This window comes from Pleurodeles waltl, chromosome 10 (genome assembly GCF_031143425.1).
Source record: "Pleurodeles waltl isolate 20211129_DDA chromosome 10, aPleWal1.hap1.20221129, whole genome shotgun sequence".
NCBI classification, from domain to species: domain Eukaryota; kingdom Metazoa; phylum Chordata; class Amphibia; order Caudata; family Salamandridae; genus Pleurodeles; species Pleurodeles waltl.
This window is the reverse complement of record NC_090449.1, coordinates 103,638,676-103,653,818: the sequence shown is the minus strand read 5'-3', so window position 1 is coordinate 103,653,818 and position 15,143 is coordinate 103,638,676. Positions and strand designations below refer to the sequence as shown.

General features: G+C 41.5%; 1 protein-coding gene across 1 annotated transcript in view; it reads right to left on the bottom strand.

Annotated features, from left to right (window-relative positions):
- Window positions 1–15,143, bottom strand: part of UNKL (unk like zinc finger) — a 453,251-nt gene that overhangs the window by 160,720 nt on the left and 277,388 nt on the right. The window contains exon 9 of the mRNA XM_069209876.1: window positions 6,833–6,898. Coding sequence (XP_069065977.1) covers window positions 6,833–6,898 — 66 coding nt within the window. The remainder of the gene's footprint in view (window positions 1–6,832; window positions 6,899–15,143) is intronic.

Sequence of the window (15,143 nt, the reverse complement as noted above, 5' to 3'; positions counted from 1 at the left end):
AATGGGAGAAAATTAAAAGGAAGGGTTAACTCAATCATTAATTTAAGTCTTCATTTTACATTTCTCCCATTTAAAAGAATTCAGAAACATAATTTTGCTCTCCCACTCCAATAGCGAGTTGACAAGAATTAATTTTTTTAAAGCGTTAAATACCTCAGCACTTCAGTTTTTCACCTCTGTGCCCCATCCTTGATTATAAATCTGAGTGAGCACTGCTCATTATCAAGCCCTGCTATGTAGCCTGATCATAATAATGTAAAATAAAAACAGCCTTCCCAAGACTTTAAAAGGAAAATGTGACCATGTGCTTAGTTAAAAATTATCTCAAAGCCGCAAACTACTCTAAAAGTGTCTGCAAGCTACTGGTAGCTTGCGATCGACAAGTTGAAGACACCTGCTGTACATTATTAACTATTTGAAATTAAATATTTAATTAATTTAAATCTATTATTTTTTTTAAACGAATTCGACCTAAAGTAATTTGTTTATTTACTATCTATTAAAATTTCAAAAATGTATGTTTAGAATTTGTTTAAATCAATTTAAAGTTTAAAAAATATATAACATTTACTTTTAAGTTGAATAAGGTTATTAAAAAATGTTATTATAAAATAATAAGACACGTTTGCTTCCTGGTCATCTGTCGTGCCTTGTGGGCCTTCAGTCGTGAGCTCAAACTGTGCTCATTCCCTAGACACATCATTTGATTTTTCTGCACTCTCCAGCTGCATACTGCGAGCTCTGCCAGAAGCGCAGTCAGTTGACCACTTTTCAGGTCTTCATGGACTGTTTTTACAGAAGCACGTGTGCTGACTCAACTCTTTTCCCTATTCAGCTTCCTATGGTCCATGCATCATGTGCGTAACAAGGTGGACATTTTTTTTACACTCCTAAGCCAGTTACTTTGTAGCGCTAACTCGCATCTCATACCTCCAGCATTGAAATGCTTATCCTTTTAATTCCCCCCCAAGAAAAGAAGAAAAAAAAAGGAGGCTGGGGCATTTATTTTGACAATCAGAGTTTGTTCATCCCATCAATTTTACTTTCCTAAGCATGTAGTTCGTTCATGGTGGTCCAGTGTGAGTAATGTTGCTTTGGAACAGACCAATATGTTAGAGCCCCCCACTGCTTGACACCCACCTCTGAGGCCCAAATCGGGGAGGATGAAGAGATGTGGGTGATGATGATGTTGATTCCGCCTCTTAATTCAGCAACAATATTTATAGCACTCATCGTGATTTTTCCTCAAGATTCCCTAGAGGCTCCTACTATTACACCAGCTTCCAAAACACTCTAACTCCTCTATTCTGGATTTATTGAAGGAGCCTTTGTTTGATCCCTTTGAGCTGAGGCAAACGATGTCCTGTCAGTTTCGCCCCCACTCCCACTTGTCCAATTTCAACAGCAGCTGGTTCTCTTCCCCACTGGAAAACAGTTAGGGTTAGGGGTACCATTTGTTCCATATACCCCCGCCATAACAGGTAAAGCCTGAGCAGAGAGTACTGGCTGTCCTTTTTCAATGTCAAAGTCAGAGCACTCGTTTGCGCATCAGCAACACCATTAAAAGTATTCTCAATCATGCCCTGAATACATCTGACCAGCTCATCGACCTCCTTGAAGCCCTCAAACAAGAGGTCATGTCGCCTGCTGATATCGATATGGACAAAGGCATTTATCACTCCCACTACGTTTCGATCCAAACTTGAAGTCTTTGCCAATCCTATATGCAGGATTTATTTCTGAGACACGTTTATCAGCTCACTGTTCACATATGTTCCAAAGTTAACCTCTGTAAAGAAGGCACAAGCCAGCATGAGACAAGTCTTTGGAAAATGATGCTCTTCCTATGTTGACTCCAATCACTAGCGGTGCTACTCCAGCAGCTGCAGAGGTCAATTCTTCTTTAATCATTCTTTCTGGTAACAATTTGAGCATTCCATCAGTCTCCACATGCCTAACTATCTCCAGGCAGGGAAGTCCGTCCGCCCCTGGCCTCAGCCATGGATTCAAGAAATTATGCCTTCTTCCTCCAAACCAAGAAAAGCTTTTAATCTTTCTCTGGTAGACTTGTCATTGGTCGCATTGCCTGATTGCTCCCGAGTTGATGTTCCATAATATTTTACCCTTGGGTCCTACAAACCGTTTTCAGTTAATGCATAAACTTCTGGACTTCTCCTCTCCAATCCTGTCATCCCCTGCCCAAACTTTTTTTGCCATTAGTGTCCGATCTACCTGAGTAAGTAGTCCTAGAACTTGTTCAGCAAAAGTGCAATCATTCCTACAATCATTTAAGGTGCTTTTAGAAGGTCATTTTGTATGATTCACAAATAGGAGAAATATCTCTAACAGTCAATGATCTCCAGGTTCTCAAGTATTGGGTTTCATGCCAACACTTCAACACACTATTACTGAGGGAAGGCTGGTCATGCTGCATGCTGATCCTAAAGGGCACTTAAAAAAAAAAAAATCCAATCTGGCATGAACATCACCTCTTTCTAAAGTTTCATTGCAAGCACCACCTATGGCCATTTCTCTGTCTTCCTTTTGGACTGTCATTCAACCTCCCCCAATACCCGCCCGCCCAACCAATTCAGGATCAAGCCCTTCCTTCAGCATTGGAAGGCCCATCTCCTTTGTCAAGGCTTTACATACTAAGACCACATCTCACAAGACATTGATTCCCTTGTAGAGAGTCGTTCGCTGCTTTTTAATATGAAACCCTTGAATGGCAGAGTTTTTTGGTTCCTCATCAGTCAACAACTCTCAGCAAAGAATAAACTACACTGAGTGTCAACTTTGGAGCTCTGTCAAATGGGGAGTGTGTTCAGATGACAAGCCTGTGACAAATCTCCACATCAACTCCTTAGAACTCACTGCAGGTACTTTTGCATCAAAAGACTTGCCAAACACAAATCTCACTGCTACACTGTCCTGCAACGGGACAATCTATCCGCGGTAAGAATCAGTCAGTGAGCATTGAGGCATGAGGTCCAAACCTCTCACAGATCTTTCCGAGTAATAGCAGAGTACCTTCCACTGCGGATTGCTTTTCAAGGCATTTTTGGGAATCTCATGATTATATACTAGACCTTAATATTTCTCATTACCTTACCCTGGCCTATCTAGTACTAGACCTTTACTTACAGGCTGAAATGTCAGCTTCTTATTCTTGGGAGATGGCGCCCAAGCCCAGTAGCCTAGATGACAAATGCTTTTCTTCACGACTGGTCCTGGTCTGGTCTTTGCCCCAAAGCCCTCCAATTTGCTTGTGAGATGCTTTCTCCTAGGGATGGTTATGATCACCTCCAATGGCTCTCTCAGGCCAGGTTTCCCATCTACTAGATTTGGCTATAGACTTTCCACGTCTTATATTTCCCACATGAACTCTGTTCTCTTAGAACCATGGTGAAGAGTGCACAGGACCTTGTAGTGCAGTGTAAACATCACCTTGTGGTCTGGAGAATCTATGGAGATTTTTGAGAAGACCAGACCTTTGGAGGGTGCTCCAGACCTGGTTCAGTCCTGAGCCCCAGCAACCTGATAAGACAAACTTTAGTGGAAGGCATGGCTTTGTTGGTACTTGGGATAAAATAGGGAATATGGATTCCCTTACTTCCTCTCGTGTTTCTATAGCCAATATCCGCTCACCCTTTTCATGTAAGGGCATGTAATACCTATCATTCCACTCTTGATGCTCACCTGCATCTTTCCAACTCTATCTCCTTGGGTACAGACTCCCTTGTGTACTAAGAAGGCTCCATTATTCCTCACCCTTTTGTCCCTAGAATTTCTGAACTTCACTCTACGTAAACAATCTACCTTTTGAGCTTCGATCTTCTATTTATCTGGAGGTGCCATATTTCTTATAGAAGATTACCAGACGTTAGGGCCTTCACCTACGTTCATTTTATACCAGAAGGGGCAATATTTTACATCTCAGCACATACAAAGATGGCTTTCCATTCCATTTCCAGCCATTATTTGCCTTTCAAGTTGTTTGTGTTGCCTCCTGTCTTCAGGGGTACATTACCTGCATGTTTCTTCCTCACTCTTGTGATCATCTTCATCTTTACTTTAGGAGCTTCCATAGGCCAGACTCTTATTGTAGTTTGGCTTATTATGTCAAACTGTCCATGTCTACTGCAGTCATCAATACTTTCACCTTTGGAGCTCACTCCACTTGTGGAGCCATATATTCAAAGACAGTCTTCGGCTTAAGACTGTAGGACATCCTTAAGGCTGCCATCTGGTCCTGAGCTGCAACCTTTGGCTTTGCTTTAGGCATAATGCACATATGTCTGACCGATTCCTTTCCAGACTTTAAACTTGCATAGTTTATGGCCCTGTTTTCTTGTCAGAAAATGGCATATTATTTAATAATGTGTAATGCTGTTCCGGTAGGTAGCTTCCAGAAACCTAGTTTTTTACACATTTCTGCATTCCAAAGGTTCTTTACAAGTCTACCAAATCCTTCAAGGGTCACAATGCTTCACGTTTTCTGCCAGCACCTTTTGAAGTTCACACTTTGTCCAGCAGTTTGGGCAGGAATCATTCTTCTTTTCCAAGTTATCTACTCTTCATTTCCTCTTACTGCAGTGTTTGCAGTCAGAGGGTGTTTGCTGCTGTGCCTTTATGGTGCTAAGGATATCTTACTACTTTTGTTTGTCACCATCTCTTATTACAGCTGGCAGGAACAGATAAAAGAAATATTGGATATTATTCACCCTCATTGTCTTTAAAAACATCTTTCCTATTGACTGCCACTAGGAAAATCACCATCTATTTCCATTGTTACTAAATTGTAATCAGAGAAAGCTTGTTCGTGTGTGCTCCCATCTCCTTAATTTACACAGCCTATACATGATTCAGCGCTTGATAAAGATATCAACTGCCCTTCAGCCATAGGACACTTAATGAATAGAAAGCACTTGAACCAGCAGAATGGTTGTTCACACACAGGTTGGGTATCTCGCTCAACCACAGAACACGGGGTAGGTTACTAATTGTCAAATTGGCCTCTAGGGTATCTACCAACTATCTGAAGTCATTGACAGGTATATTAACAACAGGAACCAAACAGTGAGGTAAGTGCTGTGGAGGGGGTACAGGTCTAGGCAGAGGCACATGCCTGGCGTCCTTACATTGATGTTTCTTAGTAATGAGAAACATGATCAGTTATTTGGATATGCCCCTTCAAAGGTTACTGTTATGTTCTTTGGAGGTGCTGGGGCTGTATGTTGCTGTGGCGGACAAGCAAGCCCCTCTCCTGTCAGAGGATGGCTATTCATCCTTCTCTGCCTGACATTAGGCTGTTCAGGCAGCTCAATAGAAAAGGTTGTTTCACTTGACTTTGAGAGTGGCGTTGAAAACTTTCTTGAGGCAGATTCTGGGATGGTCTTTGGTATCAAAGCTGCTTAATTGATGCTGAAAGACTGAGAGGAGTTGGTCAGCTTTCAAACCTTAGTGCCCTGTGCTGAGCAGAGATGGACTTGTCAGTGCCAAGCGGGCTTGAGGACAGTGGTCTGTGCCAGATGTCAAAACCTTTTTTTAGGATCCTTGAATGTTGTAAATGTTAATGAAGTCTTTGTTGCAGTCTATATGTTGGGTGCAGGTTTCACAGAAGCCTTTGGAGATGGCCCATCTCTAATATTCAGAGCCCTTGGTGTATACAATATATGGGATCATACTTTTTTGCCCCTGCTGGATACCAAGGGCTTTGCCTCTCCCACTGAAGTACATTCTCTGAATGTCTCAGCACCGATGGCGGTAGATTGCTCTGGAGAGCCTCAGCTTTGCATCTCAAAATGCACCTACTAATGTAGCCAGATAGAGTACAGTTGTTTTATTTTTGAACGCCTAGAAAACTGAACACCATTATTCCTCATGATCCATTAGTAAGAAAAAGTTACAGATCCCCATACTTGTCTGACCAAGGGAATTTATTGTTGCACTTGAGGCAATAATGTAAGAGAGAGTTCATTTCAGACCTATCTAGCAGGACTGGACCATGGGGCACAGGAGAGGGAGGACGTTTCTAGATACACTGCAGGTGTTTGTAGACAGCGAGTGCACATGATCCTACCTGTGGGACTTCACCACAACTCTGTTGAGTACCGATAAGCACATTTGCAAGTTATGCATATTGAATGGTGTGCACTGCTGTGTTATCTACTTTGTCTCCTTGTTCTCCCGAATTCACTGAGGGCCTGAATAACTGAAAGAGCTGTGGGGGTATGATAGTCTGCTGTTGCTCGTGGTGCAGGGCATTCTATCAAGCTACAAATCACTGATAGTGCAGTTCCAACAACGTGATGTGTGCTGGGTATGATCTGGTGCAGGAATAACGTCTTGTCATTAATAATTGGCTCTCAACATCTATATGTTTGTAATGTCTGCCTTAAATGTTAATAAAATGTTTAAAAAAAAAAAAAGTACTCCATGAACCCCCACTCTCTCCCACAAGTAATTTTCATTAGACCTGGTGACGAGCAGGATTAGAATTAGCCAGTAAGTAGGCACTGGCACCGAAATAAAAACTATAAATGCAGAAAACACTTGATTTGCGATAACATGATCCTTTCAAACGAAACACAAGACATTTTTAACAACAGAGTGTGACAGTGAAACATCTCAGTTATATTTTAACTATAGCGGCTTATAGCTGCAGTGTCCTATAGATTGTGAGGTATGTCTACAAGCTGGCTTGGCTTTTGGTATTCTGTAAAATGTGTACTATTTTTGCTACTGGCCTTCGCAATGCTCTAACCAGGTTGATATGGTATATCTATTGCTGTACAAAATCCCAAAATAAAGTTTTAAAAAACAACTATACCTGCTTATTCTTTTGTTCATTCATTTTCTGAGCATTCTCTGAAGGCAGGCACTTGTGATGGTTTGCCTGTTAAAATGACACAGTTAAAGCCTAACTAACAAGCTAATGCATTTAAATAAGACAAAGTAATCCTGATTGTCCATAAATTCTTTAAATAAAAATATATGCTATGAGAAACTACACTTGGAAGTCATGAATGAACAAGCTCACATCATACTGAAGTCACATATGTGCTAACGGCCCTGCGTTCACAAGGAAAAAGTGCAGCCTGAGGTTTGGGCGTGGGGTGGCTCTTTAAGAAATATATTTTTATTGTAATTAACAGATCATTCTATTCAATGTAAGCACGCTGAGTTATTGTAATTGTAAATATGTAGCTCTTACTACCCCTGAAGAAGTGCTGAAGAACCATGAAACCAAGGTGAGAGGTAAATAGGTAATAGGTTGCAAGCTGTGCTTCATTTCCCTAGTAGAATGAGTTGTGCAAAGAGTGTGCTCTTGAGATCCCATGCATTTACTCCAGTGTTTTGTATATTGATAGATGAAGTGAAGAGGATTAATAAATCGAAGATGTGGAATGTTTGTTTGAAGTGGTGCGGGTGTGTGCTCCTTAGTTGTGTGAACTGGAAGGGAAAAGGGTACATCTTGAAAGCATGTCTGGGAATCCATAGATGAATGATGTTTAGGACGAATTAGAGGGTGAGGGGAAAGGGAAGTTGTAGTTACTTTAGAGTAGAGGTTAGTTACAGTTACTTGAGCTAGCTATAACTGGCAAATCTGGTGGTTTTGTAGGTTTAAAATGGTATGTTTTAACTGACATTTTCACCTAACTATAACACCCCTTTACTTAATATTTTTTTTCAGCAAAGTTCTAAGGCTTTTTTAAAGTAAGGTATTATTACAATTCCCAAAACAATAGCAACTTTGTTTTTTTTCAATATGTGTGTGTTTATATATACATCTGGAAAATGTTACTTACCCAGTAGACTTCTTTTCATGGTATGTAGTGCTTCAGATTCACATGCTTTCCATAAGTCTGCAATCTAGTGTTGGGCTCGGAGTGTTATACGTTTTTTTTCTTCAAAAGAAGGTTTTCGAGTCATGAGATCGAGTGACTCTTCCTCTCTGTGATAGTGCGCATGGGCATAGAGTACTTTGTTAGATTGTTTTCCCGCAAGAGGGTAAAGTAAAGAGTGTAGAAATGTAAGGAAAATGTCACTTACCCAGTGTACATCTGTTCGTGGAATGTAGTGCTGCAGATTCACATGCTATGCATTATTCCGCCATCTAGTGTTGGGCTCGGAGTGTTACAAGTTGTTTTTCTTCGAAGAAGTCTTTTCTGAGTCACTGGATCGAGTGACTCCTCCTCTCGGTCATACTGCGCATGGGCATCGACTCCATTGTTAGATTGTTTTCCCGCAAAAGGGTGTAGGAAGGAGTGATAGAGTGTAAGAATATAAATATTCTATAAAAATAGTAAGTAAAAGTAGATGTCCAGGCAAATGTAAATGTATCTACATATGTACAAATAATAAAACTGCAATGACTACAGGCTTCCGGGGAGGAGGGAGGGTTCATGTGAATCTGCAGCACTACACGCCACAAACAGATGTACACTGGGTAAGTGACATTTTCTGTTCAATGGCATGTGTAGCTGCAGATACACATGCTATGCATAGACTACAATGCAGTTACTCTCCCCAAACTTGCGGTGGCTAGCCTGTAGGAGTTGAAGTTGTTTGAAATAATGTTCTTAAGACAGCTTGACCAACATTGGCCTGCTGCTTTGAAAATACATCAACACAATAATGTTTTGTAAACGTATGAGGAGTAGGCCATGTGGCAGCTTTACATATGTCTGCCATTGGTATGTTTCCTAAGAATGCCATAGATGTGCCTTTCTTTCTAGTGGATTGTGCTCTAGGTGTGATCAAAAGTTGTCTTTTTGCCTTAATGTAACATGTTTGTATGCATTTAACAATCCAACTTGCTAATCCTTGCTTGGAGATAGGATTGCCTTTATGTGGTTGTTGAAAGGCAACAAAAAGTTGTTTTGTTTTTCTAAATTCTTTGGTTCTATCTACATAGTACATTAGAGCTCTTTCAAGGTCAAGAGTATGAAGGGCTCTTTCTGCAATTGAGTCTGGCTGTGGAAAGAAGACTGGCAATTCCACTATTTGGTTTATGTGAAAAGGTGACACCACTTTTCTCAGAAATTTGGGATTTGTTCTAAGTCCAAGTCTAAGTTTGTGTACTTGGAAAAAATGTTCTTCAAGAGTGAACGCTTGTATTTCACTAACTCTTCGCAATGAAGTAATGGCTACTAGGAAGGCGACCTTCCATGTTAAAAATTTAATCTCACAAGAATGCATGGGTTCAAAAGGTGGGCCCATGAGTCTGGTGAGTATGAGATTTAGATTCCAAGTAGGAACAGGTGGTGTTCTAGGGGGAATAATACGTTTTAATCCTTCCATAAAGGTTTTAATAACTGGAACTCTGAAGAGAGAGGTGTGTTGAACAGTCTGCAAGTATGCTGATATTGCAGTAAGATGGATCTTAATGGATGAGAAAGCTAGATTTGATTTCTGAAAATGAAGTAGACAGCATACAGTATCTTGTATTGATGTTGTAAGTGGATCAGTATTTTTAGATTGACAGTAATAAACAAATATTTTCCATTTGTTAGCATAGAATTGCCTAGTTGTAGGTTTACGTGCTTGCTTGAGCACTCCTGTGCATTCTAATGGAAGTTTTAAGTATCCAAATTCTATTACTTCAGGAGCAAAATCGCTACATTGAAAGCACTGGGGTTTGGATGCCTGATTTGTCCTTTGTTTTGTGTTAACAAATCCGGTCTGTTTGGAAGTTTGGAGTGAGGTACTATTGACAGGTCTAGGAGTGTGGCGTACCAATGTTGTCGTGCCCACGTTGGGGTTATGAGTATCATGATGAGAGAGGTCTGACGTAGTTTGCTGACCAGAAAGTGAAGTAGTGGGAGAGGGGGGAAAAGCGAAAGCAAATATCCCTGACCAGTTGATCCATAGAGCATTGCCCTTGGATAGAGGATGTGGGAGCCTGGATGCAAAGTTTTGGCACTTTGCGTTTTCGCTTGTTGCAAATAGGTTTATTTTGTGTGTTCCCCATTTTTTAAAGTACTTTTGAAGTACCTGAAAGTGAATCTCCCATTCGTGTGTCTGTTGGTGGGTCCTGCTTAGGAGAACCGCTAACTCATTGTGTATTCCTGGAATGTATTCTGCTAATAGATGAATGTGATTGTGAATTGCCCATTTCCATATCGTTTGGGCTAGAAGGGACAGTTGAGATGAATGTGTCCCGCCTTGTTTCTTCAGATAATACATGGTTGTCATATTGTCTGTTTTTATCAGCACAATCTTGTGTTTGAGAAGGGGTTGAAACGCTTTTAAGGCAAGGAACACAGCTAATAATTCTAAATGGTTTATGTGAAAGTTTCTCTGTTTTGAATCCCATTCCCCTTGAATGGTAAGATTGTTGAGATGAGCTCCCCAACCTATCATTGATGCATCTGTCGTTATTGTGGTCTGAGGCACAGGGTCTTGAAATGACTGCACCTTCATTAAATTGCTGAGATTCCACCACTGAAGGGACTTGATCGTTTGGCAGTCCAAAAACACTAGATCTTGCAATTGACCCTGTGCTTGAGACCATTGCTGTGAGAGGCACTGTTGTAGTGTCCTCATGTTCAGTCTTGCATGCGGTACTATTGCTATGCAGGATGCAATCGTTCCTAAGATTTTCATGATAAATCCTACAGTGTATTGCTGATTTGGCTGTATTTGTGGTATGAGGTTTTGGAAAGTTTGTATCCTTTGTGTATTTGAATAGGCTAAGGCTCTTTGCGTATTTAAAATAACACCTAGGTAAGGTTGTACCTGTGCTGGTGCGCTGGCTGAAGATGAGATTTTTGATAGTTGAGAGTGAACCCTAGTGTATGTAGGGTCTCTATTACGTATTGAGTGTGTTGTTGGAAATGTATAAAATTGTTAGATTATTAGCCAATGCTCTAGATATGGAAAGACATGTATGTGTTGTCTTCTTAGGTAGGCTGCCACTACCACTAGACATTTTGTTTTGGAGCTGTTGCTATGCCGAATGGTAGAACTTTAAACTGATATTGTTTTCTTGCTATCACAAACCTGAGGTATTTTCTGTGAGCTGGATGGATGGGTATATGGAAATACACATCTTTGAGGTCTAATGCAGTCATTTAATCTTGTTTTTGTAGTAGTGGAATGACGTCCTGTAGAGTTACCATGTGAAAGTGTTCTGACAGGATATATAGATTTAGAGATCTGAGGTCTAGGATGGGCCTGAGAGTGCCATCCTTTTTGGGAATGAGGAAGTACAGTGAGCATACTTCTGTTCCTTGTTGAGAATATGGGACCAATTCTATTGCTTGTTTTAAAAGTAGAGATTGTACCTCTTCTTTCAGCAGAACGTTGTGTTCTGGGGAAAATTTTTGGTGACGTGGTGGGATGTTTGGAGGGGTGGAGATTAATTCTAGGCAATAGCCATTGCAGATCATTGATAATACCCAATTGTCTGTGGTGATATTTTTCCAATGAGAGTGGAATTTCTGTAGTCTCCCCCCCACAGGAGAAGTGGAGTGGAGTGGAGGGGTGGGAAGGAAGTCACTGCTTAGGTGGTGTAGTGGCTTGCTTTGAGATGCGGAACGTGCCTCAGTTCCTGAAATATTGTCCTCTATAGGACCCTCTAAACCCCCTTCTTTGATATTGGGTTTGCTGTCCCTGCTTTGTCTAGGAGGTAGAAGCATCAGAGGACTGGGGCTTAAAACCTCCTCTAAACTGAGGTCTGCAAAAGGAGCCTCTATATGGTGTGGTATATAATGCCGCCATTGCTTTCGCAGTATCGGAGTCTTTTCTCAGTTTCTCAATAGTGGTGTCTACTTCTGGGCCGAATAGATGTTCTTTTTGTCAAAAGGCATATTAAGTATTGCCTGTTGAATTTCTGGTTTAAAACCAGAGGAGCGTAGCCATGCATGCCTTCTAATTGTAATGGCAGTATTGACACTCCTTGCGGCTGTATCAGCAGCATCGAGGGCAGACCTTATCTGGTTATTGATTATAGCCTGTCCCTCTTCTACAACCTGTTGTGCTCTCTTTTGGTGCTCCTTTGGGAGGTGCTGTATAAGATCTTGTATCTCGTCCCAATGGGCCCCTGTCATATCTGGCTAAAAATGCCTGAGAATTGGCAATTCTCCATTGGTTATCCGCTTGTGTGGCGACTCTCTTGCCAGCTGCATCAAATTTCCTACTTTCCTTATCAGGAGGAGGTGCGTCTCCTGATAACTGGCTGTTTGCTCTTTTCCTAGTCGTGCTGACTACCACGGAGTCTGGAAGAATCTGATGTGTGATATAGTCTGGGTCCGTAGTGGCAGGCTTATATTTGTCAATTCTAAGGGTGATGACTCTAGCTTTGACAGGCTCATTAAAAATTTGCTCAGTATGTTTAACCATTCCAGGCAACACCGGGAGAGCACTGGTACCTGGAGTGAGTGGAAGACAGTGTGTTAAATGGAACGTCTTCTTCCAGGGGTTCAGAATGCATAAGCACTCCATGATAAGCCACTGCCCTAGAGACTACTTGGGTGTAGGCAGTAGTGTCTTCTGAAGGAGAAGGTTTAGGTGGGTAGAGGTCTGGGTCATTGTCTGGAATGGGATCAGGGTCTTCGAGATCCCATGGGTCTACTGTATCTCCACGTGAATATAATGAGTGTGTTGGAGAAGGCAATGATGGTGGACTATTGTGAGGTGAAAAAGAAAGCTGTGGAGAGTGAGGAGGAGAAGGAGGGAGAGGTGCTGGTTTCTCCTTTTGTTTCTGCACTTTTGCTGGTGGTTGAACAGAGCCTAACTCCTCCTGAAAAGCCAGCTTTCTTTTAGTCTTTAAAGGAGGTGCAGTTATGATTCATCCAGTCTCCTTATGTATATGGATTCTGATTGTCTTTCATCCATAACCTCTAATATTGGCTCAATCTCAGTCTCTTCTTCAGACGCGTTGTGAGATTCCTGCATAGGCTTTGAGATATGCTTTCATTTTCTCTTAAGTCCTTGTTCCTCTGTGTATGAGGATTTTTCCGGTTCCGAAGTTTGGATCTTTTTCGGTCCCGAAAAAGTAGTCGTTGTTTCAGCTCTGAAACAGAGTGTCAATTTTCAACTCTGAGGAATGAGGTTGTTTACTGGAGTCTGAGGTGGAAGCTTTAACTGATTTACTCGACTCTGAGGTGGATGGAGGAGTGGCCTTTTTCTGCGCTAACCCCGAAGGTTGGTCGCCAACAGTCTTTTTTCGGGCTGAACCATGGCCTTCCGGCAGTGGTGTACCCAAGGCTTTCAAATGTTTTTTATGTAAGGGTGTAGGGGCAGACGCACTCACATGCTGACCAGCTGTGATGGGTCTATCGTCTTCCGATTCTTGTTCGGAGTCGGTGTCTCGGATGGAGACTGCTGTCTGCGCCGGCTCTTCCTCCATGACGTTGAGATGTTCGGTGCTTTTCAACGCCATTTCTGGTCTTCGGGCCCTGCAATCTCTCATGGTCTTCTTTGATCGAAACGATCGACAGGCTTCACAATCTTCCTCCCAGTGGTCTGGAGAAAGACACAAATTACAAACCAGGTGTTGGGTCTGTATATGGGTACTTCGCGTGGCACAGAGGGCAGAAACTAAATGGAGTCCGATCCATTAGGCTTTCCACGCGGTAGGCCCAAACAGGCCTGAGTCGAGTGCACACCCCCTGAAGGGCGAAATGAAGGTTCCGAGGGTACTACCGGTTCGATGCTAGATTGGAAACGCGATCCAAACAATACCGCTGAATAAGTAGGTTTTCTGGGGTTTTCCGATTCGAAATCTCAGAGCGAGAGGAAACACGTCCGAACCCAACAGCAGAAAGAAAACAATCTCACAATGGAGTCAATGCCCATGCGCACTGTAACCAAGAGGAGTCACTCGATCCCGTGACTCCGAAAAGACTTCTTTGAAGAAAAACAACTTGTAAACTTCCGGGGAGGAGAGAGGGCGCATGTGAATCTGCAGCACTACATGCCATGAACAGATGTCTACTGGGTAAGTAACATTTTCCGTTCGATGGCAGGTATAACTTAAGATAGACATGCTTTGCATAGACTGTAAAGCAGTCCCCTTCCAAAATAAGCAGTGGCTAGCCTGTTGGAGTAGTTTGAAATAGTGTTTTAAGCACTGCTTGTTCAACATTTGCTTGTTGCCAAGATAAGACATCTACACAGTAGTGTTTTGTAAATGTGTGTGGTGTGGACCATGTGGCTGCTTTACATATATCTGCCTTTGGTATATTTCCTAAGAATGCAATTGAAGCTCCTTTCTTTTTAGTAAAATGTGCTTTAGTAGTTACTAGTAACTTTCTTTTAGCTTTAAGATAGCAGGTTTGAATACACTTTACCATCCATCTGGCTAATCCTTGATTTGAAATAAGATTACCCTTGAGAGGTTGTTGAAAAGCCACAAAGGGTTGCTTAGACTTTCTGATTTTTTTTGTTCTATGTATATAATACATGAGAGCCCTTTGAACATCAAGGGTATGAAAAGCTCTTTCAGTGACTGAATATGGCTGTGGAAAGAAGACTGGCAATTCCACTGACTGATTGATATGAAATGGTGAAACTACTTTTGGTAGGAATTTTGGGTTTGCTTGCCCTAAGGACTATTTTATTTATATGAATTTGAAAGAAAGGTTCTTCTAAAGTGAATGCTTGAATTTCACTAACTCTTCTTAAGGAAGTAATTGCTACTAAGAAAGCAAACTTCCATGACACAAACTGGAGAGGACAAGAATGCATGGGTTCAAATTGTGGACCCATAAGTCTTGTGAGCACGATGTTAGGATTCCAGGCAGGAGCTGGTGGAGCTCTAGGTGGAATCATTTTTTTAAGGCCATAAAAGCTTTTATAACAGGAATCCTAAACAGAGAACTATGCTGTCTGCTGTCTGTTTTGGAGGTAAGCAGCTATTGCTATTAAATGGATTTTAATAGAAGAGTATGCAAGATTTGCTTTTTGTAAATGAAGCAAATAACAGGCAATATCCTGTACCGACACTTTAAATGGGTTAATGTTTTTGGGCTGACAGTAATATACAAAATGTTTCCATTTAGCTGCATAACACTGTCTAGTTGTAGGTTTGCGTGCTTCCTTTAGAATAACCATACATTCAGATGGAAGCTGTAAATAGCAAAATTCTACGACCTCAGGAGCCAAATCGCCAGGTTGGCCCTCCTGGGATTGGG